The 24628-nt window shown below is 49.7% G+C and overlaps 1 protein-coding gene and 1 long non-coding RNA gene across 2 annotated transcripts; one reads left to right on the top strand and one right to left on the bottom strand.

The window, feature by feature from the left end:
• Positions 1-3521: 3521 nt before the first annotated feature.
• On the top strand, positions 3522-4966 carry LOC127923754 (uncharacterized). The gene is made up of 3 exons (XR_008115277.1): positions 3522-3655; positions 3896-3982; positions 4458-4966. It is a non-coding gene; the product is annotated as an uncharacterized LOC127923754 (long non-coding RNA).
• An 8-nt stretch (positions 4967-4974) lies between these two features.
• Positions 4975-22940, bottom strand: LOC118383813 (14-3-3 protein beta/alpha-A-like). The gene is made up of 4 exons (XM_052507813.1): positions 22793-22940; positions 18243-18566; positions 9383-9506; positions 4975-5270 (listed from the first exon to the last, which is right to left on the bottom strand). The coding sequence occupies exons 2-4, from the start codon at positions 18552-18554 to the stop codon at positions 4990-4992; spliced, it is 717 nt and encodes a 238-aa protein (XP_052363773.1). The 5' UTR covers positions 18555-18566; positions 22793-22940; the 3' UTR covers positions 4975-4989.
• Between the last annotated feature and the right edge of the window lie 1688 nt (positions 22941-24628).

Raw genomic sequence — 24628 nt, 5'->3', positions numbered from 1 at the left:
TTAAAGCAGACTCTCTGATCCAGAGACACTAACAGTAGTGAGTCATTTAGCAGACTCTGATCCAGAGACACTACAGTAGTGAGTCATTTAAAGACTCTCTGATCAGAGACACTAACAGTAGTGAGTCATTTAAAGACTCTCTGATCCAGAGCCACTAACAGCAGTGAGTCATTTAAGACTCTACAGTAGTGAGTTATTTAAAGACTCTCTGATCAGAGCCACTAACAGCAGTGAGTCATTTAGCAGTGACTCTCTGTATAAAGAACCACTAACAGTAGTGAGTCATTTAGCAGACTCTGATCCAGAACCACTAACAGTAGTGAGTCATTTAGCAGACTCTCAGTGATCCAGAGCCACTAACAGCAGTGAGTCATTTAAAGACCTCTACAGCAGTGAGTTATTTAAAGGCCCTAGACAGTCCCTGATCCAGACCACTAACAGCAGTGACCCATTTAAAGCAGACTGACTCCACATCCAGAACCCTAGACAGTAGTGAGTCATTTAGCAGACTCTGATCCAGAACCACTAACAGTAGTGAGTCATTTAGTAGACCTCTGATCCAGAACCACTAACAGAGTGAGCAGTCATTTAGCAGACTCTCTGATCCAGACCACTAACAGTAGTGACCATTTAGCCCTAGACTCCCAGGCCACTAACAGCAGTGAGTCATTTAGCAGAATCCTACAGTAGTGACCATTTAGCAGACTCTCTGGACCAGAGCCACTAACAGTAGTGAGTCATTTAGCAGACTCCTGAGCAGACCCCACTAACAGTAGTGCAGTCATTTAGCATAAAGGCTCTCTGACCAGAGCCACTAACAGTAGTGAGTCATTTAAAGGCAGACCTCAGGTATAAAAACCACTAACAGTGACCCATGTTAAGACCTGATCCAGACCACTAAAAAACAGCAGTGAGTCATTTAGCAGACCTACAGTAGTGAGTCATTTAGCAGACTCTCTGAGAGAGACACTTACAGTAGTGAGTCAGTGACTCCCAGATCCAGAGACCCTTACAGTAGTGACCCATTTAAAGACTCTCTGATCCAAAACCCTAACAGTAGTGAGTCCATTTAAAGACTCTCTGATCCAGAGCCACTAACAGCAGTGAGTCAGGAGAATCTCCACGTATCCAGAGACCTTACAGTGAGTCATTTAGCAGACTCTCTGATCCAGAGACCCAGTAGTGAGTCATTTAAGACTCTAGAGTAGTGAGTCATTTAGTAGACAGTGATCCAGAGACACCTAGAGCAGTGAGTCATTATAAAGACTCTCTGAGCAGTGAGCATTTAAAGGCCTCTTAGAGAGACAACAGTGAGTCATTTAACAGACTCAGTGATCCAGATACCACTAACAGTAGTGAGTCATTTAGCCCTAGACTCCCTGATCCAGAACCACTAGAGTAGTGAGTCCATTTAAAGACCCTAGAGCAGTGACCCCAGGTTAAAGGCCTAGAGCAGTGACTCCTGATCCAGTAACCCTAGAGCAGTGAGTCATTTAGCAGACTCTCTATAAAGGCCCTACAGTGAGTGACCCATTTAAAGCAGACTCTCTACAGTAGTGAGTCATTTAGCAGACTCTCTGATAAACCACTAGTGAGCCATGTATAAAGACTCTCTAGAGTAGTGACCCATTATAAAAAGACCCTAGAGCAGTGACCACCAGTAGTGAGTCATTTAGCAGACTCTCTGAGTGAGCCCTAACAGTAGTCAAAGGCTCTCAGTGACCCAGATAAAGGCCCTAGAGCAGTGACCCCATTTAAAGACTCTCTGAGCAGAGCCACTAAAAGTAGTGAGTCATTTAAAGACCCTAGAGCAGTGACCCCATTTAAAGACCTCTACAGTAGTGAGTCATTTAAAGACCTACAGCAGTGAGTCATTTAAAGACTCTCTGACAGTATAAAGACCCAGTGCAGTGACCCCATGTATAAAGGTTCCTAGAGCAGTGAGACAGGTATAAAGGCCCTAGAGCAGTGACCCCATGTATAAGGCCCTAGAGCAGTGACCCAAAACAAAAAACCATAGAGAGTGACACCAGTGACTCTCCGACCCATAGTCAACCCAGTGACCCTAGAGGAACTACCCATTTATAAAGTTACTGTCAAGAGTCTCTCAGTGAGCCCAGCATATAAAGGCCCTGAGCTTTGAGGAGTCTTCGCCAGAGAATCCAGTTATGCAAAGGCCCTAGAGCAGTGAGCCCATGAAGGAAAACAGAACATAAAAAAAGGTAAAAACCCATATTGGATGACTGCAGTGACCCCATGGGTTTGGAGCTGGAGAGAAAGGCATCTCTGACCCCAGTATAAAAACCAGTCAGTGACATTAAAATCTGGAAGGAAGAGAGGGGTCCGCGCTTAGCCCTAGAACAGTGACTCACCTCTAAAGACTCTGATAGGCCCCATGTCGTAAAGGTTCCCTGAGGTGACAGGGCCCTAGAGCAGTGACAGAAACTGGGTGCTTCATAAAGACCCAAATTAATTAGCCAGTAATTGTGAAAGTTTGGTTAATTTGACCCCAATAAAAGAAATAGAGCAGTTATCTACCTTTGACAAGCAGCCAGTTAACTCCCATACCAATTTCAAATGTTTCTGAACTAATATCTGACAAACCCAGAAATATGAAGTGATTTCAGAATGAAAGTTAACGTGACCCATCTTAGAACATGTTTGCTGTACGTCCAACCGTGCCTCACAAAAGACCCAGACCACGTGTTACCATGCCAAAGACCCAGGACCTCCACATCCACAGACCCGTGTTAAAGGCCCAGAGCAGTGACCTCCACATCCGCAGACCACGTGTTACCACGCCAACCCAGGACCTCCACATCCACAGACCACGTGTTACCACGCCAACCCAGGACCTCCACAGACCACAGACCACGTGTTACCACGCCAACCCAGGACCTCCACAGACCACGTGTTACCACGCCAACCCAGGACCTCCACATCCAGACCACGTGTTAGCAGTGACAACCCAGGACCTCCACAACCGCAGACCACGTGTTACCACGCCAACCAGGACCCCACAAAAGGCCGCAGACCACATGTTAAAGCCAACCCAGGACCCCACATCCCAGACCACGTGTTACCATGCCAACCCAGGACCTCCACATCCACAGACCAGTGACCACCCAACCCAGGACCTCCACATCCAAGACCACGTACCATGAGCCCAGGACCTCCACATCCACAGACCACGTGTTACCATGCCAACCCAGGACCTCCACATAAAGACCACGTGTTAGAGCAGGACCCCATGGTAACACGTGGTCAGTGTGGATGTGAGGCCGGTAAAGACCCTAGAGCAGTGACATGTTCTAGAGCAGTGAGCCCATGGTATAAAAATGTACATTAAATTATGTTTTGTGACAAAACTGCAAAAAACCATTAGAGTGGCCTTTTGTTGTCCCCCAGCACAAGGTGACCCCAGTATAAAGGCCCTAGAGCAGTGACCCCAGGTATAAAGGCCCTAGAGCAGTGACCCCAGGTATAAAGGCCCTAGAGCAGTGACCCCAGGTATAAAGACCCTAGAGCAGTGACCCCAGGTATAAAGGCCCTAGAGCAGTGACCCCATGTATAAAGGCCCTAGAGCAGTGACCCCATGTATAAAGGCCCTAGAGCAGTGACCCCATGTATAAAGGCCCTAGAGCAGTGACCCCATGTATAAAGGCCCTAGAGCAGTGACCCCAGGTATAAAGGCCCTAGAGCAGTGACCCCAGGTATAAAGGCCCTAGAGCAGTGACCCCATGTATAAAGGCCCTAGAGCAGTGACCCCAGTGACCCCAGGTATAAAGGCCCTAGAGCAGTGACCCCAGATATAAAACCCTAGAACAGTGACCCCATGTATAAAGGCCCTAGAGCAGTGACCCCATGTATAAAGGCCCTAGAGCAGTGACCCCAGGTATAAAGGCCCTAGAGCAGTGACCCCATGTATAAAGGCCCTAGAGCAGTGACCCCATGTATAAAGACCCTAGAGCAGTGACCCCATGTATAAAGACCCTAGAGCAGTGACCCCATGTATAAAGACCCTAGAGCAGTGACCCCAGTGACCCCATGGTATAAAGACCCTAGAGCAGTGACCCCATGTATAAAGACCCTAGAGCAGTGACCCCATGTATAAAGACCCTAGAGCAGTGACCCCATGTATAAAGACCCTAGAGCAGTGACCCCATGTATAAAGACCCTAGAGCAGTGACCCCATGTATAAAGGCCCTAGAGCAGTGACCCCATGTATAAAGACCCTAGAGCAGTGACCCCAGGTATAAAGGCCCTAGAGCAGTGACCCCATGTATAAAGGCCCTAGAGCAGTGACCCCATGTATAAAGGCCCTAGAGCAGTGACCCCATGTATAAAGGCCCTAGAGCAGTGACCCCATGTATAAAGACCCTAGAGCAGTGACCCCCATGTATAAAGGCCCTAGAGCAGTGACCCCATGTATAAAGACCCTAGAGCAGTGACCCCAGGTATAAAGGCCCTAGAGCAGTGACCCCATGTATAAAGACCCTAGAGCAGTGACCCCAGGTATAAAGGCCCTAGAGCAGTGACCCCATGTATAAAGACCCTAGAGCAGTGACCCCATGTATAAAGACCCTAGAGCAGTGACCCCAGGTATAAAGACCCTAGAGCAGTGACCCCAGGTATAAAGGCCCTAGAGCAGTGACCCCATGTATAAAGGCCCTAGAGCAGTGACCCCAGGTATAAAGGCCCTAGAGCAGTGACCCCCAGGTATAAAGGCCCTAGAGCAGTGACCCCCATGTATAAAGGCCCTAGAGCAGTGACCCCAGGTATAAAGGCCCTAGAGCAGTGACCCCAGGTATAAAGGCCCTAGAGCAGTGACCCCAGTGACCCCAGGTATAAAGACCCTAGAGCAGTGACCCCAGTGTATAAAGGCCCTAGAGCAGTGACCCCATGTATAAAGGCCCTAGAGCAGTGACCCCAGGTATAAAGGCCCACATTTCACGGGTCACTTCAGTCCAATCTTTTTCTTCTTCTCTTCTAACTCAGGCACCGACGACCCTTTGAAAACAACCCACCAGTCGAGACTCTCTGCCCTATCAGGACTGTCAACCTCATCATCAAGCGGCCATCTTGGACGGGCTCATAACCACATACCGTCTTGGCCAGTTTGCAGGCCTGCTCGGGGGAGTTGAGGATCTCGTAGTAGAAGACAGAGAAGTTGAGAGCCAGGCCCAGACGAATCGGGTGGGTGGGTTGCATGTCCTTCTTGCTGATCTCAAACGCATCCTTATAGGCCTCCTGGGAGTTACCGATGATGGCTGGAGAGAGGAAGAGGAAGATTAGAAATATACTACTTTAAATACATCTCTTTAAGGGGATAACAGCAACAGTCATTTTGATTAATAACTCTTATTTCAGACAGTGTTCAGGCTTTAAGATTAGAAATTATAACCCCCCAAAAAATACAACTTGAAAAACTAAAGAGCAAGAAAATCCTGGCATGTTGTGGGCTGGAGGTAACGTCTGTAGGCAGTGAGTGAAAGAGATAACGTTATCACAATGGTTGTCGTGGTAAAGGTGGGCGGGACCGTGGGCCTTCGAGGAGCATTAAGTTAAGGTCTACTTCCTGTGCCAGTTCCAGAGAGGTGGAGACTAGACGACGTCTTCCACTGTGCAGCTCAACACAGTTGACTGACACGAAGAGGAACCGAGCCCTGCTTTAACTTCCTGTTCACACATTCTCTCTGATTAGCATCTACTGGTCTCCCTCACGGCTTCCTTCAGTCACTAGAACCAGCCTCCCTCACAGCTTCCTGCAGTCACTAGAACCAGCCTCCCTCACAGCTTCCTTCAGTCACTAGAACCAGCCTCCCTCACAGCTTCCTGTAGTCACTAGAACCAGCCTCCCTCACAGCTTCCTGTAGTCACTAGAACCAGCCTCCCTCACAGCTTCCTGTAGTCACTAGAACCAGCCTCCCTCACAGCTTCCTGTAGTCACTAGAACCAGCCTCCCTCACAGCTTCCTTCAGTCACTAGAACCAGCCTCCCTCACAGCTTCCTTCAGTCACTAGAACCAGCCTCCCTCACAGCTTCCTGTAGTCACTAGAACCAGCCTCCCTCACAGCTTCCTGTAGTCACTAGAACCAGCCTCCCTCACAGCTTCCTGTAGTCACTAGAACCAGCCTCCCTCACAGCTTCCTTCAGTCACTAGAACCAGCCTCCCTCACAGCTTCCTGTAGTCACTAGAACCAGCCTCCCTCACAGCTTCCTGTAGTCACTAGAACCGGCCTCCCTCACAGCTTCCTTCAGTCACTAGAACCAGCCTCCCTCACAGCTTCCTTCACTCACTAGAACCAGACTCCCTCACAGCTTCCTTCAGTCACTAGAACCAGCCTCCCTCACAGCTTCCTGTAGTCACTAGAACCAGCCTCCCTCACAGCTCCCTGCAGTCACTAGAACCAGCCTCCCTCACAGCTTCCTGCAGTCACTACAACCAGCCTCTACTGGCCTCCCTCACAGCTTCCTGCAGTCACTACAACCAGCCTCCCTCACAGCTTCCTGTAGTCACTAGAACCAGCCTCCCTCACAGCTTCCTGTAGTCACTAGAACCAGCCTCCCTCACAGCTTCCTGCAGTCACTAGAACCAGCCTCCCTCACAGCTTCCTGCAGTCACTAGAACCAGCCTCCCTCACAGCTTCCTGCAGTCACTACAACCAGCCTCTACTGGCCTCCCTCACAGCTTCCTGCAGTCACTAGAACCAGCCTCCCTCACAGCTTCCTGTAGTCACTAGAACCACACCTAACCCTAATAATGACCCCCGTTATGACTCCTATGAATAACACACCTAACCCTAATGACCCCGCTATGACTCCTATAAACAACACACCTAACCCTAATGACCCCGCTATGACTCCTATGAACACACCTAACCCTAATGACCCCGCTATGACTCCTATGAACAACACACCTAACCCTAATGACCCCGCTATGACTCCTATGAACACACCTAACCCTAATGATCTCGCTATGACTCCTATGAATAACACACCTAACCCTAATGACCCCGCTATGACTCCTATGAACAACACACCTAACCCTAATGACCCCGCTATGACTCCTATGAATAACACATCTAACCCTAATGACCCTGCTATGACTCCTATGAATAACACACCTAACCCTAATGACCCCGCTATGACTCCTATGAATAACACTAGGATTATGTAGGACACACCCTTATGTATCAGAGGGCCCAATGAGGTCAGTTTCCTGGGCGTGGCATCACCACGTAGTAAGGTTTATAGAAAACCTAAAGCTCTGGATCAACCAGAGCGCCACAGCTCTACTGCTGCAACACAAAGTAAACAGGCCACACCTTTCTCTTCCCCTCTCGCTCTCTCCGAGTGGCCCACCGCTACCGGGCCGCTGAGCCAGCCGCTACCGGGCCGCTGAGCCAGCCGCTACCGGGCCGCTGAGCCAGCCGTTACCGGGCCGCTGAGCCAGCCGTTACCGGGCCGCTGAGCCAGCCGTTACCGGGCCGCTGAGCCAGCCGTTACCGGGCCGCTGAGCCAGCAGTTACCGGCCAACGCTGAGCCAGCCGTTGCCACGACAAGGAGGCGCTGAGCCAGCCAACGACAAGGAGCACTGCTGAGCCAGCAGTTACCGACAAGGCCACTGAAACAATAATTCCATGAATGGCGTGGTATCCAACCAGCCACCCAGGAGGCCCTGAAATCAACTATTTGATTCCCTTTGCCAACGACAAGGAGGCACTGAGCCACTCAGCCAACGACAAGGAGGCACTGAGCCACTCAGCCAACGACAAGGAGGCACTGAGCCAATCAGCCAACGACAAGGAGGCACTGAGCCAATCAGCCAACGACAAGGAGGCACTGAGCCACTCAGCCAACGACAAGGAGGCACTGAGCCACTCAGCCAACGACAAGGAGGCACTGAGCCACTCAGCCAACGACAAGGAGGCACTGAGCCACTCAGCCAACGACAAGGAGGCACGCAGAATCAGCAACTCCTCTATTTAAAAAAAGGGGACAACGATGCAAGGATCAGCTGTCCAAAAAGACACTGAAAATAAATAAATGCATTGACATTAATTTGCAGTGTGTTTAAGCTGGTTTGTGTTTCTTTCCCAGATATGAAGGATTCTGTTTCGACGGCGTGCCAACGACGAGCTCAATGATTGTTATTTTCTAGACGGCAGATATATTAAAAATATTTAATTTCATTCAATTCATCCCCAGACATCCTTCAGGACTGAAACACTGTCTAAAGTACCGTCACCCTGATTCGTAAAAGACTGTCACGTCCCCCCAAAATAAAAGAAGTAGACGGCCCATTACGTGACAAAAGGTTGATATCAAAACGTTCCCCAACACAGACCTGTCTACCTGTTCCCCAACACACACACACACCCGTCTACCTGTTCCCCAACACACACACACCCGTCTACCTGTTCCCCCAACACACACACACCCGTCTACCTGTTCCCCCACACACACCCGTCTACCTGTTCCCCAACACACACCTGTCTACCTGTTCCCCAACACAGACACACACACACACCTGTCTACCTGTTCCCCAACACAGACACACACACACACCTGTCTACCTGTTCCCCGACACAGACACACACCTGTCTACCTGTTCCCCGACACAGACACACACACACCTGTCTACCTGTTCCCAACGACACAGACACACACACACCACTGTCTACCTGTTCCCCCAACACAGACACTGAGCAATCACCAACACCTGTCTACCTGTTCCCAACACAGACACACACACACACCTGTCTACCTGTTCCCCAACACAGACACACACACACACCTGTCTACCTGTTCCCCAACACAGACACACACACCTGTCTACCTGTTCCCCAACACAGACACACACCTGTCTACCTGTTCCCCAACACAGACACACACCTGTCTACCTGTTCCCCAACACAGACACACACCTGTCTACCTGTTCCCCAACACAGACACACACCTGTCTACCTGTTCCCCAACACAGACACACACCTGTCTACCTGTTCCCCAACACAGACACACACCTGTCTACCTGTTCCCCAACACAGACACACACCTGTCTACCTGTTCCCCAACACAGACACACACCTGTCTACCTGTTCCCCGACACAGACACACACCTGTCTACCTGTTCCCCAACACAGACACACACCTGTCTACCTGTTCCCCAACACAGACACACACCTGTCTACCTGTTCCCCAACACAGACACACACCTGTCTACCTGTTCCCCAACGACACAGACATACACCTGTCTATCTGTTCCCCAACACAGACACACACCTGTCTACCTGTTCCCCAACACACACACACCTGTCTTCCTGTTCCCCAACACAGACACCTGATTGGCTAGCACAAAGGGACTTATCAAAGGGCTTACCGGCTTTCTCCTCTCCAACCGCCACCTCGGCTAAGTAGCGGTAGTAATCTCCTTTCATTTTCAAATAGAACACTTTGCTCTCGGCCGGAGTAGCATTGGGGATGAGGAACTGGTTCAGAAGACCCTGTAGAGAGACACAGACGGAAGACAAGTTGTTGTTAGAAATAAGCAAATCAGACACCCAGCCACCACACTCAGTTATTTACATGTGAATTGTTGGCTCTCGTCTACAGCACCACCATTTGCAGCTCTGCAAAAGGTATCACCTCACATCGTATAGGCAGGTCTAGACCCCCCCAGTACCAGTTTCTCTGGAAATCACATCTTGTCGTGTGATGTAGTAGTAGGGAGTTGTAGTTTCCAGCCGTGTGATGTAGTAGTAGGGAGTTGTAGTTTCCAGCCGTGTGACATAGTAGTGGGGAGTTGTAGTTTCCAGCCGTGTGACATAGTAATAGTGGGGAGTTGTAGTTTCCAGCCGTGTGACATAGTAGTGGGGAGTTGTAGTTTCCAGCCGTGTGACATAGTAGTGGGGAGTTGTAGTTTCCAGCCGTGTGATGTAGTAGTAGGGAGTTGTAGTTTCCAGCCGTGTGACATAGTAGTGGGGAGTTGTAGTTTCCAGCCGTGTGATGTAGTAGTAGAGAGTTGTAGTTTCTAGCCGTGTGATGTAGTAGTAGGGAGTTGTAGTTTCCAGCCGTGTGATGTAGTAGTAGGGAGTTGTAGTTTCCAGCCGTGTGATGTAGTAGTAGGGAGTTGTAGTTTCCAGCCGTGTGATGTAGTAGTAGGGAGTTGTAGTTTCCAGCCGTGTGATGTAGTAGTAGGGAGTTGTAGTTTCCAGCCGTGTGATGTAGAAGTAGGGAGTTGTAGTTTCCAGCCGTGTGATGTAGTAGTAGGGAGTTGTAGTTTCCAGCCGTGTGATGTAGTAGTAGGGAGTTGTAGTTTCCAGCTGTGTGATGTAGTAGTAGGGAGTTGTAGTTTCCAGCCGTGTGATGTAGTAGTAGGGAGTTGTAGTTTCCAGCCGTGTGATGTAGTAGTAGGGAGTTGTAGTTTCCAGCCGTGTGATGTAGTAGTAGGGAGTTGTAGTTTCCAGCCGTGTGATGTAGTAGTAGGGAGTTGTAGTTTCTAGCCGTGTGATGTAGTAGTAGGGAGTTGTAGTTTCTCAGCCAACGTGTGATGTAGTAGTAGAGACAAGGAGTTGAGTTTCAGCCGTGTGATGTTTCAGCCAGCCGTGTGATGTAGTAGTAGAGAGTTGCCAGTTTCCAGCCGTGTGATGTAGTAGTAGGGAGTTGTAGTTTCCAGCTGTGTGATGTAGTAGTAGGGAGTTGTAGTTTCCAGCCGTGTGATGTAGTAGTAGGGAGTTGTAGTTTCTAGCCGTGTGATGTCGTAGTAGGGAGTTGTAGTTTCTAGCCGTGTGATGTAGTAGTAGGGAGTTGTAGTTTCCAGCTGTGTGATGTAGTAGTAGGGAGTTGTAGTTTCTAGCCGTGTGATGTAGTAGTAGGGAGTTGTAGTTTCTAGCCGTGTGATGTCGTAGTAGAGAGTTGTAGTTTCTAGCCGTGTGATGTAGTAGTAGAGAGTTGTAGTTTCCAGCTGTGTGATGTAGTAGTACGGAGTTGTAGTTTCCAGCCGTGTGATGTAGTAGTAGGGAGTTGTAGTTTCCATCCGTGTGATGTAGTAGTAGAGAGTTGTAGTTTCCAGCCGTGTGATGTAGTAGTACGGAGTTGTAGTTTCCAGCCGTGTGATGTAGTAGTAGGGAGTTGTAGTTTCAGCATCCGTGTGATTGTAGTTTCCATCCGTGTGAGGAGCCACTAGTAGTAGAGAGTTGTAGTTTCTAGCCGTGTGATGTAGTAGTAGAGTTGTAGTTTCCAGCCGTGTGATGTAGTAGTAGGGAGTTGTACTTTCCAGCCGTGTGATGTAGTAGTAGGGAGTTGTAGTTTCCAGCCGTGTGATGTAGTAGTAGGGAGTTGTAGTTTCCAGCCGTGTGATGTAGTAGTAGGGAGTTGTAGTTTCCAGCCGTGTGATGTAGTAGTAGGGAGTTGTAGTTTCCAGCTGTGTGATGTAGTAGGGAGTTGTAGTTTCCAACAGGCCAATATTCTACATACAGTGCATTCGGAAAGTATTCAGACCCCTTGACTTTGTCCACGTTGTTACGTTAGAGCCTTATTCTAAAATAGTTTTTTTTAAATGCATCAATCTATATTTCAATACTCCATAATGACAAAGCAAAAACAGGTTTAGAGATTTATGAAAACTTAAAATTAAACCGTAAATGTTACAATAACATAAGTATTCAGACCCTTAACTCAGTACTTTGTTGAAGCACCTTTGGCAGTAATGCTGTAAGTAACCACCTGACTCCTCAAGAACATGGTTCCTGGGTAATGCCCTGAACATGGTTCCTGGGTAATGCCCTGAACCACCGGACTCCTCTAGAACATGGTTCCTGGGTAATGCCCTGAACCACCCGACTCCTCTAGAACCACATGACTGACTCATCTAGAACATCCCCTCGGTGGGGCACACCCTGGGTGAGAGAGAGAGACCTCCCCCTGGGTGAGAGAGAGAGAGAGAGACATCCCCTCCCTGGGTGAGAGAGAGAGACACCCCCTCCCTGGGTGAGAGAGAGAGACACCCCCCCTGGTGAGAGAGAGACACCCCTCCCTGGGTGAGAGAGAGAGACACCCTCCCTGGGTGAGAGAGAGAGACACCCCCTGGGTGAGAGAGAGAGACACCCCCTCCCTGGGTGAGAGAGAGAGAGACACCCCCTCCCTGGGTGAGAGAGAGAGACACCCTCCCTGGGTGAGAGAGAGAGACACCCCCTCCCTGGGTGAGAGAGAGAGAGACACCCCCTCCCTGGGTGAGAGAGAGAGACACCCCCTCCCTGGGTGAGAGAGAGAGACATCCCCCTGGGTGAGAGAGAGAGACATCCCTCCTGGGTGAGAGAGAGAGAGACATCCCCTGGGTGAGAGAGAGAGACACCCCTCCCTGGGTGAGAGAGAGAGACATCCCCCTGGGTGAGAGAGAGAGTTGAGACATGGGTGAGAGAGAGACCCCCTGGGTGAGAGAGAGAGATCCCCTGGGTGAGAGAGAGAGACATCCCCTGGGTGAGAGAGAGAGAGTTCCCTGGGTGAGAGAGAGACACCCCCTGGGTGAGAGAGACATCCCCTGGGTGAGAGAGACATCCCCTGGGTGAGAGAGACATCCCCTGGGTGAGAGAGACACCCCTGGGTGAGAGAGACATCCCTGGGTGAGAGAGAGACACATCCCCTGGGTGAGAGAGAGACATCCCCTGGGTGAGAGAGAGAGAGTTGTAGTTCCCCTGGGTGAGAGTAGAGAGACACCCCCTGGGTGAGAGAGAGAGACACCCCCTGGGTGAGAGAGAGAGACACCCCCTGGGTGAGAGAGAGAGACACCCCCTGGGTGAGAGAGAGAGACACCCCCTGGGTGAGAGAGAGACACCCCCTGGGTGAGAGAGAGAGACACCCCCTGGGTGAGAGAGAGAGACACCCCCTGGGTGAGAGAGAGAGACACCCCCTGGGTGAGAGAGAGAGACACCCCCTGGGTGAGAGAGAGAGACACCCCCTGGGTGAGAGAGAGAGACATCCCCTGGGTGAGAGAGAGAGAGAGACATCCCTGGGTGAGAGAGAGAGAGAGACATCCCCTGGGTGAGAGAGAGAGAGAGAGACATCCCCTGGGTGAGAGAGAGAGAGAGAGAGAGACATCCCCTGGGTGAGAGAGAGAGAGAGAGAGACATCCCCTGGGTGAGAGAGAGAGAGAGAGACATCCCCTGGGTGAGAGAGAGAGAGAGAGACATCCCCTGGGTGAGAGAGAGAGAGAGAGACATCCCTGGGTGAGAGAGAGAGAGAGAGACATCCCCTGGGTGAGAGAGAGAGAGAGACATCCCTGGGTGAGAGAGAGAGAGAGACATCCCTGGGTGAGAGAGAGAGAGACATCCCTGGGTGAGAGAGAGAGAGACATCCCCTGGGTGAGAGAGAGAGAGAGACATCCCTGGGTGAGAGAGAGAGAGAGACATCCCCTGGGTGAGAGAGAGAGAGAGAGAGACATCCCCTGGGTGAGAGAGAGAGAGACATCCCTGGGTGAGAGAGAGAGACATCCCTGGGTGAGAGAGACATCCCCTGGGTGAGAGAGAGAGACACCCCCTGGGTGAGAGAGAGAGACACCCCCTGGGTGAGAGAGAGAGAGACACCCCCTGGGTGAGAGAGAGAGACACCCCGTGGGTGAGAGAGAGAGACACCCCCTGGGTGAGAGAGAGAGACACCCCCTGGGTGAGAGAGAGAGACATCCCCCTGGGTGAGAGAGAGACATCCCCTGGGTGAGAGAGAGAGAGAGAGATCCCCTGGGTGAGAGAGAGAGAACATCCCCTGGGAGAGAGAGAGACATCCCCTGGGTGAGAGAGAGAGAGAGAGACATCCCCTGGGTGAGAGAGACATCCCCTGGGTGAGAGAGACATCCCCTGGGTGAGAGTGAGACATCCCCTGGGTGAGAGAGAGAGAGAGAGATCCCCTGGGTGAGAGAGAGAGAGAGACATCCCCTGGGTGGTGAGAGAGAGAGAGAGACATCCCCTGGGTGAGAGAGAGAGAGAGAGAGACATCCCCTGGGTGAGAGAGAGAGAGAGAGACATCCCCTGGGTGAGAGAGAGAGAGAGAGAGATCCCCTGGGTGAGAGAGAGAGAGAGAGACATCCCCTGGGTGAGAGAGAGAGAGACATCCCCTGGGTGAGAGAGAGAGAGAGACATCCCCTGGGTGAGAGAGAGAGAGAGACATCCCCTGGGTGAGAGAGAGAGAGAGAGACATCCCCTGGGTGAGAGAGAGAGAGAGACATCCCCTGGGTGAGAGAGAGAGAGAGACATCCCCTGGGTGAGAGAGAGAGAGAGAGAGAGACATCCCCTGGGTGAGAGAGAGAGAGAGACATCCCCTGGGTGAGAGAGAGAGAGAGACATCCCCTGGGTGAGAGAGAGAGAGAGAGACATCCCCTGGGTGAGAGAGAGAGAGAGACATCCCCTGGGTGAGAGAGAGAGAGAGACATCCCGTGGGTGAGAGAGAGAGAGACATCCCCTGGGTGAGAGAGAGAGAGAGAGAGACATCCCCTGGGTGAGAGAGAGAGAGAGAGAGAGAGAGACATCCCCTGGGTGAGAGAGAGAGAGAGAGAGACATCCCCTGGGTGAGAGAGAGAGACATCCCCTGGGTGAGAGAGAGAGAGAGACATCCCTGGGTGAGAGAGAGAGAGATCCCTGGGTGAGAGAGAGAGAGAGACATCCCCTGGGTGAGAGAGAGAGAGACATCCCCTGGGTGAGAGAGAGAGAGACATCCCCTGGGTGAGAGAGAGAGAGAGAGACATCCCCTGGGTGAGAGAGAGAGAGAGACATCCCCTGGGTGAGAGAGAGAGAGAGAGAGACATCCCCTGGGTGAGAGAGAGAGAGAGAGACATCCCTGGGTGAGAGAGAGAGAGAGAGACATCCCCTGGGTGAGAGAGAGAGAGAGACATCCCCTGGGTGAGAGAGAGAGACATCCCCTGGGTGAGAGAGAGACATCCCTGGGTGAGAGAGAGAGGGTGAGAGAGAGAGACATCCCCTGGGTGAGAGAGAGACATCCCCTGGGTGAGAGAGACATCCCTGGGTGAGAGAGAGAGAGAGACATCCCTGGGTGAGAGAGAGAGAGACATCCCCTGGGTGAGAGAGAGAGAGAGAGACATCCCCTGGGTGAGAGAGAGAGAGAGACATCCCCTGGGTGAGAGAGAGAGAGACATCCCCTGGGTGAGAGAGAGAGAGACATCCCTGGGTGAGAGAGAGAGAGAGAGACATCCCCTGGGTGAGAGAGAGAGAGAGAGACATCCCCTGGGTGAGAGAGAGAGAGACATCCCCTGGGAGAGAGAGAGAGAGACATCCCCTGGGTGAGAGAGAGAGAGAGAGAGACATCCCCTGGGTGAGAGAGAGAGAGACATCCCCTGGGTGAGAGAGAGAGAGAGACATCCCCTGGGTGAGAGAGAGAGACATCCCCTGAGAGAGAGAGAGAGAGACATCCCCTGGGTGAGAGAGAGAGACATCCCTGAGGTGAGAGAGAGAGACATCCCCTGGGTGAGAGAGACATCCCCTGGGTGAGAGAGACATCCCTGGGTGAGAGAGACATCCCCTGGGTGAGAGAGAGAGAGACATCCCCTGGGTGAGAGAGAGAGAGAGAGAGACATCCCCTGGGTGAGAGAGAGAGAGAGAGAGAGACATCCCCTGGGTGAGAGAGAGAGAGAGAGAGAGAGACATCCCTGGGTGAGAGAGAGAGAGAGAGAGAGACATCCCCTGGGTGAGAGAGAGAGAGAGAGAGACATCCCCTGGGTGAGAGAGAGAGAGAGAGAGACATCCCCTGGGTGAGAGAGAGAGAGAGACATCCCTGGGTGAGAGAGAGAGAGAGACATCCCCTGGGTGAGAGAGAGAGAGAGAGAGACATCCCCTGGGTGAGAGAGAGAGAGAGAGACACCCCTGGGTGAGAGAGAGAGAGAGAGACATCCCCTGGGTGAGAGAGAGAGAGAGACATCCCCTGGGTGAGAGAGAGAGAGAGAGAGACATCCCCTGGGTGAGAGAGAGAGAGACATCCCCTGGGTGAGAGAGAGAGAGAGAGAGAGACATCCCCTGGGTGAGAGAGAGAGAGAGAGAGACATCCCCTGGGTGAGAGAGAGAGAGACATCCCCTGGGTGAGAGAGAGAGAGAGAGAGATCCCCTGGGTGAGAGAGAGAGAGAGAGAGAGACCCTGGGTGAGAGAGAGAGAGAGAGAGACATCCCCTGGGTGAGAGAGAGAGAGAGAGAGATCCCCTGGGTGAGAGAGAGAGAGAGAGAGAGACATCCCCTGGGTGAGAGAGAGAGAGAGAGAGAGAGAGAGACATCCCCTGGGTGAGAGAGAGAGAGAGAGACATCCCCTGGAGAGAGAGAGAGAGAGAGAGACATCCCCTGGGTGAGAGAGAGAGAGAGAGACATCCCCTGGGTGAGAGAGAGAGAGAGACATCCCCTGGGTGAGAGAGAGAGAGACATCCCCTGGGTGAGAGAGAGAGAGACATCCCTGGGTGAGATAGAGAGAGAGACATCCCTGGGTGAGAGAGAGAGAGAGACATCCCCTGGGTGAGAGAGAGAGAGAGAGACATCCCCTGGGTGAGAGAGAGAGAGAGAGAGACATCCCCTGGGTGAGAGAGAGAGAGACATCCCTGGGTGAGAGAGAGAGAGAGAGACATCCCCTGGGTGAGAGAGAGAGAGAGAGACATCCCCTGGGTGAGAGAGAGAGAGAGACATCCCCTGGGTGAGAGAGAGAGAGACATCCCCTGGGTGAGAGAGAGAGAGACATCCCCTGGGTGAGAGAGAGAGAGAGACATCCCCTGGGTGAGAGAGAGAGAGAGACATCCCCTGGGTGAGAGAGAGAGAGAGACATCCCCTGGGTGAGAGAGAGAGAGAGACATCCCCTGGGTGAGAGAGAGAGAGAGACATCCCCTGGGTGAGAGAGAGAGAGAGAGACATCCCTGGGTGAGAGAGAGAGAGACATCCCCTGGGTGAGAGAGAGAGAGAGACATCCCCTGGGTGAGAGAGAGAGAGAGAGACATCCCCTGGGTGAGAGAGAGAGAGAGACATCCCCTGGGTGAGAGAGAGAGAGAGAGACATCCCCTGGGTGAGAGAGAGAGAGAGAGACATCCCCTGGGTGAGAGAGAGAGAGAGAGAGACATCCCCTGGGTGAGAGAGAGAGAGACATCCCCTGGGTGAGAGAGAGAGAGAGAGACATCCCCTGGGTGAGAGAGATCATCCTGGGTGAGAGAGAGAGAGAGACATCCCCTGGGTGAGAGAGAGAGAGAGACATCCCCTGGGTGAGAGAGAGAGAGAGAGACATCCCCTGGGTGAGAGAGAGAGAGAGAGACATCCCCTGGGTGAGAGAGAGAGAGAGAGACATCCCCTGGGTGAGAGAGAGAGAGAGACATCCCCTGGGTGAGAGAGAGAGAGACATCCCCTGGGTGAGAGAGAGAGAGAGACATCCCTGGGTGAGAGAGAGAGAGAGACATCCCCTGGGTGAGAGAGAGAGAGAGACATCCCTGGGTGAGAGAGAGAGAGAGACATCCCCTGGGTGAGAGAGAGAGAGAGACATCCCTGGGTGAGAGAGAGAGAGAGACATCCCCTGGGTGAGAGAGAGAGAGAGACATCCCCTGGGTGAGAGAGAGAGAGAGACATCCCCTGGGTGAGAGAGAGAGACATCCCCTGGGTGAGAGACATCCCCTGGGTGAGAGAGAGAGAGAGACATCCCTGGGTGAGAGAGAGAGAGAGACATCCCCTGGGTGAGAGAGAGAGAGAGAGAGAGAGACATCCCCTGGGTGAGAGAGAGAGAGAGACATCCCCTGGGTGAGAGAGAGAGAGAGAGACATCCCCTGGGTGAGAGAGAGAGAGACATCCCCTGGGTGAGAGAGAGAGAGACATCCCCTGGGTGAGAGAGAGAGAGAGACATCCCCTGGGTGAGAGAGAGACATCCCTGGGTGAGAGAGAGACATCCCCTGGGTGAGAGAGACATCCCCTGGGTGAGAGAGAGACATCCCAAAGCTAATCCCCTGGCTGAACGAGGCCCTACAACAGCTAATTACACTGAGCTGATTCCTGTCAGACCAGGGCTAGAACCAGGCAGGCAGGAAAACCTCAATCATTTCAAGAGGGAGGGAGGGACAAGGTTTGGGTACGAGCCCCAGTCGAAGCACCTCTCGTCAATAAATTGACATGGCAAACTGGTTGGCGGAAAATAAATTATATGGCATTTTGAAGGATGAAAACTCACGGTGGGTCAAAGCCACCGAGAGAGAGAGAGAGAGAGCACCTCCCCTTCCCCAGTCGTCTTACCAGCACATCGTTACAGATCTCCTTCAGTTCCTTCTCTATCTTCTCCCTGTACTCCTTGGCCATGGCCTGCTTCTTCTCGCTGCCCTCAGTCTTCTGCTCGATGCTGGACACCACCCTCCAGGAGGAACGCCGAGCGCCCACCACGTTCTTATAGGCCACAGAGAGGAGGTTCCGCTCCTCGTTGGACAACTGGGTGCCTTCCTCTGTCACAGCCTTCATGGAGGCCGCCATGTCGTCGTAGCGCTCGGCCTGCTCCGCCAGCTTGGCCTTCTGGACCAGCTCCTTCTGAACCACCTCGCTCTTGTCAACCATGGCTACTCAGGACTGAGGACAGAGAAGAAGAAACATGGCTGCCATGGTTACTGGGGACTGAGGAGAGAGAAGAAGAAACATGTCAACCATGGTTACTGGGGACTGAGGAGAAGAAACATGTCAACCATGGTTACTAGGGACTGAGGAGAGAGAAGAAGAAACGTAGCCATGGTTACTAAGGACTGAGAGGAAGAAACATGGCTGCCATGGTTACTAGGGACCGAGAGGAAGAAACATGTCAACCATGGATACTAGGGACCGAGAAGAAGAAACATGTCAACCATGGATACTAGGGACCGAGAAGAAGAAACATGGCTGCCATGGTTACTAGGGACCGAGAAGAAGAAACATGGCTGCCATGGTTACTAGGGACCGAGAAGAAGAAACATGGCTGCCATGGTTACTAGGGACCGAGAAGAAGAAACATGGCTGCCATGGTTACTAGGGACCGAGAAGAAGAAACATGGCTGCCATGGTTACTAGGGACCGAGAAGAAGAAACATGTCAACCATGGTTACTAGGGACTGAGAAGAAACATTGCTGCCATGGTTACTAGGGACTGAGGAGAGAGAAGAAGAAACGTAGCCATGGTTACTAGGGACTGAGGAGAGAGAAGAAGAAACATGTCAACACCATGGTTACTAGGGACTGAGGAGAGAGAAGAATAAATATCAACCATGGTTACTAGGGACTGAGGGGGGAGAAGAAGAAACGTAACCATGGTTACTAGGGACTGAGAAGAAGAAACATGGCTGCCATGGTTACTGGGGACTGAGGAGAGAGAAGAAGAAACATGTCAACCATGGTTACTAGGGACTGAGGAGAGAGAAGAATAAATATCAACCATGGTTACTAAGGAGGAAGAAACATGTCAACCATGGTTACTAGGGACTGAGGAGGGAGAAGAAACGTAGCCATGGTTACTAGGGACTGAGGAGAGAGAAGAACAAACATGTCAACCATGGTTACTGGGGACTGAGGAGAGAGAAGAAACATGCCAACCATGGTTACTAGGGACTGAGGAGAGAGAAGAAACATGTCAACACCATGGTTACTAGGGACTGAGGAGAGAGAGAAGAATAAATATCAACCATGGTTACTGGGGACTGAGGAGAGAGAGAAGAATAAATATCAACCATGGTTACTAGGGACTGAGGAGAGAGAGAAGAATAAATATCAACCATGGTTACTGGGGACTGAGGAGAGAGATGAAACATGTCAACACCATGGTTACTGGGGACTGAGGAGAGAGAAAGAATACATATCAACCATGGTTACTAGGGACTGAGGAGAGAGAGAGAAACATATCAACCATGGTTACTAGGGACTGAGGAGAGAGAATAATAAATATCAACCATGGTTACTAGGGACTGAGGAGAGAGAAGAATAAATATCAACCATGGTTACTAGGGACTGAGGAGAGAGAAGAATAAATATCAACCATGGTTACTAGGGACTGAGGGGAGAGAAGAATAAATATCAACCATGGTTACTAGGGACTGAGGAGAGAGAAGAATAAATATCAACCATGGTTACTAGGGACTGAGGAGAGAGAAGAATAAATATCAACCATGGTTACTAGGGACTGAGGAGAGAGAAGAAGAAACATGTCAACCATGGTTACTAGGGACTGAGGAGAGAGAAGAATAAATATCAACCATGGTTACTAGGGACTGAGGAGAGAGAAGAAGAAACATGTCAACCATGGTTACTAGGGACTGAGGAGAGAGAAGAAGAAACATGTCAACCATTGTTACTAGGGACTGAGGAGAGAGAAGAATAAATATCAACCATGGTTACTAGGGACTGAGGAGAGAGAAGAAACATGTCAACCATGGTTACTAGGGACTGAGGAGAGAGAAGAATAAATATCAACCATGGTTACTAACATGTCAACATGGTTACTAGGGACTGAGGGGGAGAAAATAAACGTAGACATGGTTACTAAGGACTGAGGAGAGAGAAGAAACATGTCAACCATGGTTACTAGGGGACTGAGGGGGAGAAGAAAAATGTCAACACCATGGTTACTAGGGTTACTAGGGACTGAGGGGAGAAGAAACATGTCAACGCCATGGTTACTAGGGACTGAGGAGAGAGAGAAGAAACATGTCAACCATGGTTACTAGGGACTGAGGAGAGAGAAGAATAAATATCAACCATGGTTACTAGGGACCGAGGAGAGAGAAGAAGAAACAGTCTAGGGACTGAGGAGAGAGAGAAGAAACATGTCAACCATGGTTACTAGGGACTGAGGAGAGAAATGTTGGCATGTCATACAGGGTCAAGCTGCAGTGGAACGCCCCTGGACGGAGAGCAAGGTAAGTGGTCCTACTCAAGGGCACACCGGTAAAGGATGGTTGTTACAATCTGAACCCAGAAGCCCTGCAGTTACCAGATCCATTCCCAGCTCACGAGCTGGGATTCAAATCGACAACTGCCCGCACCAACACGGAACAAAGTCTAACCTGTAGCTAGCACCAAAGCCCTATAGCTAGCACCAAAGCCCTATAGCTAGCACCAAAGCCCTGTAGCTAGCACCAAAGCCCTGTAGCTAGCACCAAAGCCCTGTAGCTAGCACCAAAGCCCTATAGCTAGCACCAAAGCCCTATAGCTAGCACCAAAGCCCTATAGCTAGCACCAAAGCCCTATAGCTAGCACCAAAGCCCTATAGCTAGCACCAAAGCCCTATAGCTAGCACCAAAGCCCTATAGCTAGCACCAAAACCCTATAGCTAGCACCAAAGCCCTATAGCTAGCACCAAAGCAAACAACTCATAAACTCAGGGTAATTCCTGATTAAAAAAAAAAAAAACAAGCACCAGAAAAAGTTTAAATATCACTAAACGTAGCCGTTTGTTCCTCATGTAATCTAGAAACTGAAGTGAGGTGCGGTTGTGATCCACAATGTAACAAATGCAAAGCATAAACCAGGACCGACCAAAACAGACAGCAGTGAGAATAGTTCTACACCGAATCAATAACCGACATCTGCTGGTACCATGCAGAATGGCCCACGGGTCTACAGACAACACTGATGTACCACGCTCAATCAATCCCATACTTTCCATTCCGTAATATACACACACACACATGTAGACTCGCCTGGTACTGTGGCTTGGGGGTCATGTGAGACGACGTGCACTGTGCATTTCCGCTAACATTATCCAGGTTAAGACCTGATATGGATGGTATGTACGACACAGCAGTGAAAGCACACCAAGCCTGGTTCCTACCGTGTAAAGAAAAACGCGGATGTGCATTGCCACACCCATGTTGTACCTAATTGTAAAACGATTATAGCACAGAAATGGCAAGCATTTACACACACACAGATGGCGATGGACATACTGTACAATTCATGTACTGTTTAGTTATTAGCCACGTTGAATGTCCAACGGATGTAAAAGTTAAGATTGATTCATATCGCTATAAATGGCCAACGGGAGGATGTCGTCCTCCGCCTTAAAATGACAACCGTATATTACTGCTGTTTCTCATCCGGAAAGTACGAGTGAATCCCGGCATTGCGCACAATCAAACCGTGCCTGGGACATAAGCTTCGCTCCGATCGATCAAAATGAAAGGGTTTTAAAAAAGTCAGATTAGGTTTGCTATTTTATTTATACGAGTTAGTTAGTTGGTTAGTTAACAAGGCCGCTAACTGAGTTCTCCATGCGAGTAAAAGTGTTTTTGTTCGTGATCTGCCTCCAAAAAAAAACACCGACGGGGCATTTTTTTTCTTTCATTTTTCATATTTATTCCAACGACAACATGTTTTAAATATCCAATAACTGTTTTCTGTCAGTAAACGACGAAATACTGGGTCCAAAAACGGTTTTATAAATTATCTAGCGAGCCAGCTAGGGTTTTGTTGCCGACCAAAGCCCATGTTGAATAAAACTCGGTTGGTTTGTCTGCTATTGCTAACTAAATTCAACAGATTAGCTACAACACAATTAGGTAGAAAAAGAAAAAAGGTAACTTACTCGAAACCTGACAAGATGCACACAAAAATAAAACCTGTCCCCCAAAAGAAACAAAACCGGTAGCTATTGTTCGTTGGTCGGCTAACTGCATTTCTAGCTAACGTTAGCCACCTGACAACCAACTAACCGGATCTCTAACCGTTACATATACTACCCGCTATTTCTCCCCTCAAAGTAAGATCCATAGTGAACATATTACATCAAAACATTAGTTAAACGTGAGTTTTTGAACTGAGAACAGGCCTCTTACCTGAGTGCAACGGGCTACTAGTGGTGTTGTCGGTGTGGCTCGCTCGCGACGGTACACAGCTGCTTCTCTCTCAACCGGTCTGAGTGTCGAGTCCACGGGGTTTCCCTCCAATCACACCCCAGCAGCAGGGGCGCACTCGGTACCACAGCCACAAAGTCACTACATTAGAATGAACACAACAAATAAAATAAAAACAGTCAGATTTTTATTTTTTATTTATTTTTTATTTTTTATTTTTTATTATAAACACAACAAATAAAATAAAAACCGTCAGATTTTTATTTTATTTTTTTATTTTTTTAAATTTTTATTATGAACACAACAAATAAAATAAAAACAGTCAGATTTTTATTTTATTTTTTAAATTATTTTTTTTTTATTATGAACACAACAAATACAAAAAAACAAAGTCAGATTTTTGTATTTATTTATTTTGAACACATAATAAATAATATGACTAATATAATAATATAATATGACTAATCCCCCCCGCTTATTTAAAAAAAATCTGATTTTAAAAAACAACCTAACTTTAAAACACACTGCTCACATTATTCCTTAACCTTAAATGAAAGGCCAAAAAGGAACGTTTACTGGCTGTGGTAACTAGTGACAACAGGCAGGGAGCGAGTGACGTCAAAGGATACCATGGCAACCCGTGATTGACGTGATGGTTTATCGACCATTCGATGAGAAACTCCTTTATCAGAAGAGGTGTAGGGCAGGCTATGAGAAGATGTTGGTTTTGCAACCCATTTAAATTATAATAAAATATACTTATATACCCTACCTGTGATTGATTATCTCACCACTGTCACCTACATAGCAATTTGGCGGGAATAGTCAGAATGGGGCGTAAAACTCTTGATTAACAGGTAAAAATGTCAGAATCTTCTATGTTGAACAAACATGTGGAATTGACAGTCTAATACATGGAGATAATTTGCGAGCGTTTGAGGACGTCACAAACGACCTAACTAGAACACAGAACACAGAGTTTGCCTGATAGAAGGTCTATTTCTGTTCTCCAGTCAGTTTCCATGGGGAAAGTGGTTCTATTTTTACCTAGTCACATGTTCTCCCCTAAGACTGGGATATTAAGCCGGTAACCTATTTAAGATCTCTGACTGATAGTTCAGTTTCAGACAGACAGACAGACAGACAGACAGACAGACAGACAGACAGACTACTTTGAGTGTCAATATCAATTAAACCTAACATTGTACTGGAAAGGGCTGTGGCTAGGAGTGGTTTTGAGATAGAGGGAGAGTGAGTGAGTCAGTGTGTGTTTCTGTTGAATGACTGGTAGAGTAGGTTCTCTCTCTCTCTACAGACTTACACACACACACACACAATCAATCAATCAATCAAATGTATTTATAAAGCCCTTTTTACATCAGCCAATGTCACAAAGTGCTGTACAGAAACTCAGCCTTAAACCCCAAACAGCAAGCAATGCAGGTGTAGAAGCACGGTGGCTAGGAAAAACTCCCTAGAAAGGGCAGAACCTAGGAAGAAACCTAGAGAGGAACCGGGCTATGTGGGGTGGCCAGTCCTCTTCTGGCTGTGCTGGGTGGAGATTATTACAGAACATGACCAAGATGTTCAAATGTTCATAAATGACCAGCATGGTCAAATAATAATAATCACAGAAGTTGTCGAGGGTGCAGCAAGTCAGCACACACACACACACACACACACACACACACACACACACACACACACACACACACACACACACACACACACACACACACACACACACACACACACACACACACACACACACACACACACACACACACACACACACACACACACACACACAGGAGTAGT

The sequence above is a fragment of the Oncorhynchus keta genome, unplaced genomic scaffold (genome assembly GCF_023373465.1).
Source record: "Oncorhynchus keta strain PuntledgeMale-10-30-2019 unplaced genomic scaffold, Oket_V2 Un_contig_3183_pilon_pilon, whole genome shotgun sequence".
Classification (NCBI taxonomy): domain Eukaryota; kingdom Metazoa; phylum Chordata; class Actinopteri; order Salmoniformes; family Salmonidae; genus Oncorhynchus; species Oncorhynchus keta.
Note: the sequence above shows the minus strand (reverse complement) of the source record. Positions and strands in the feature narration are given on the sequence as shown.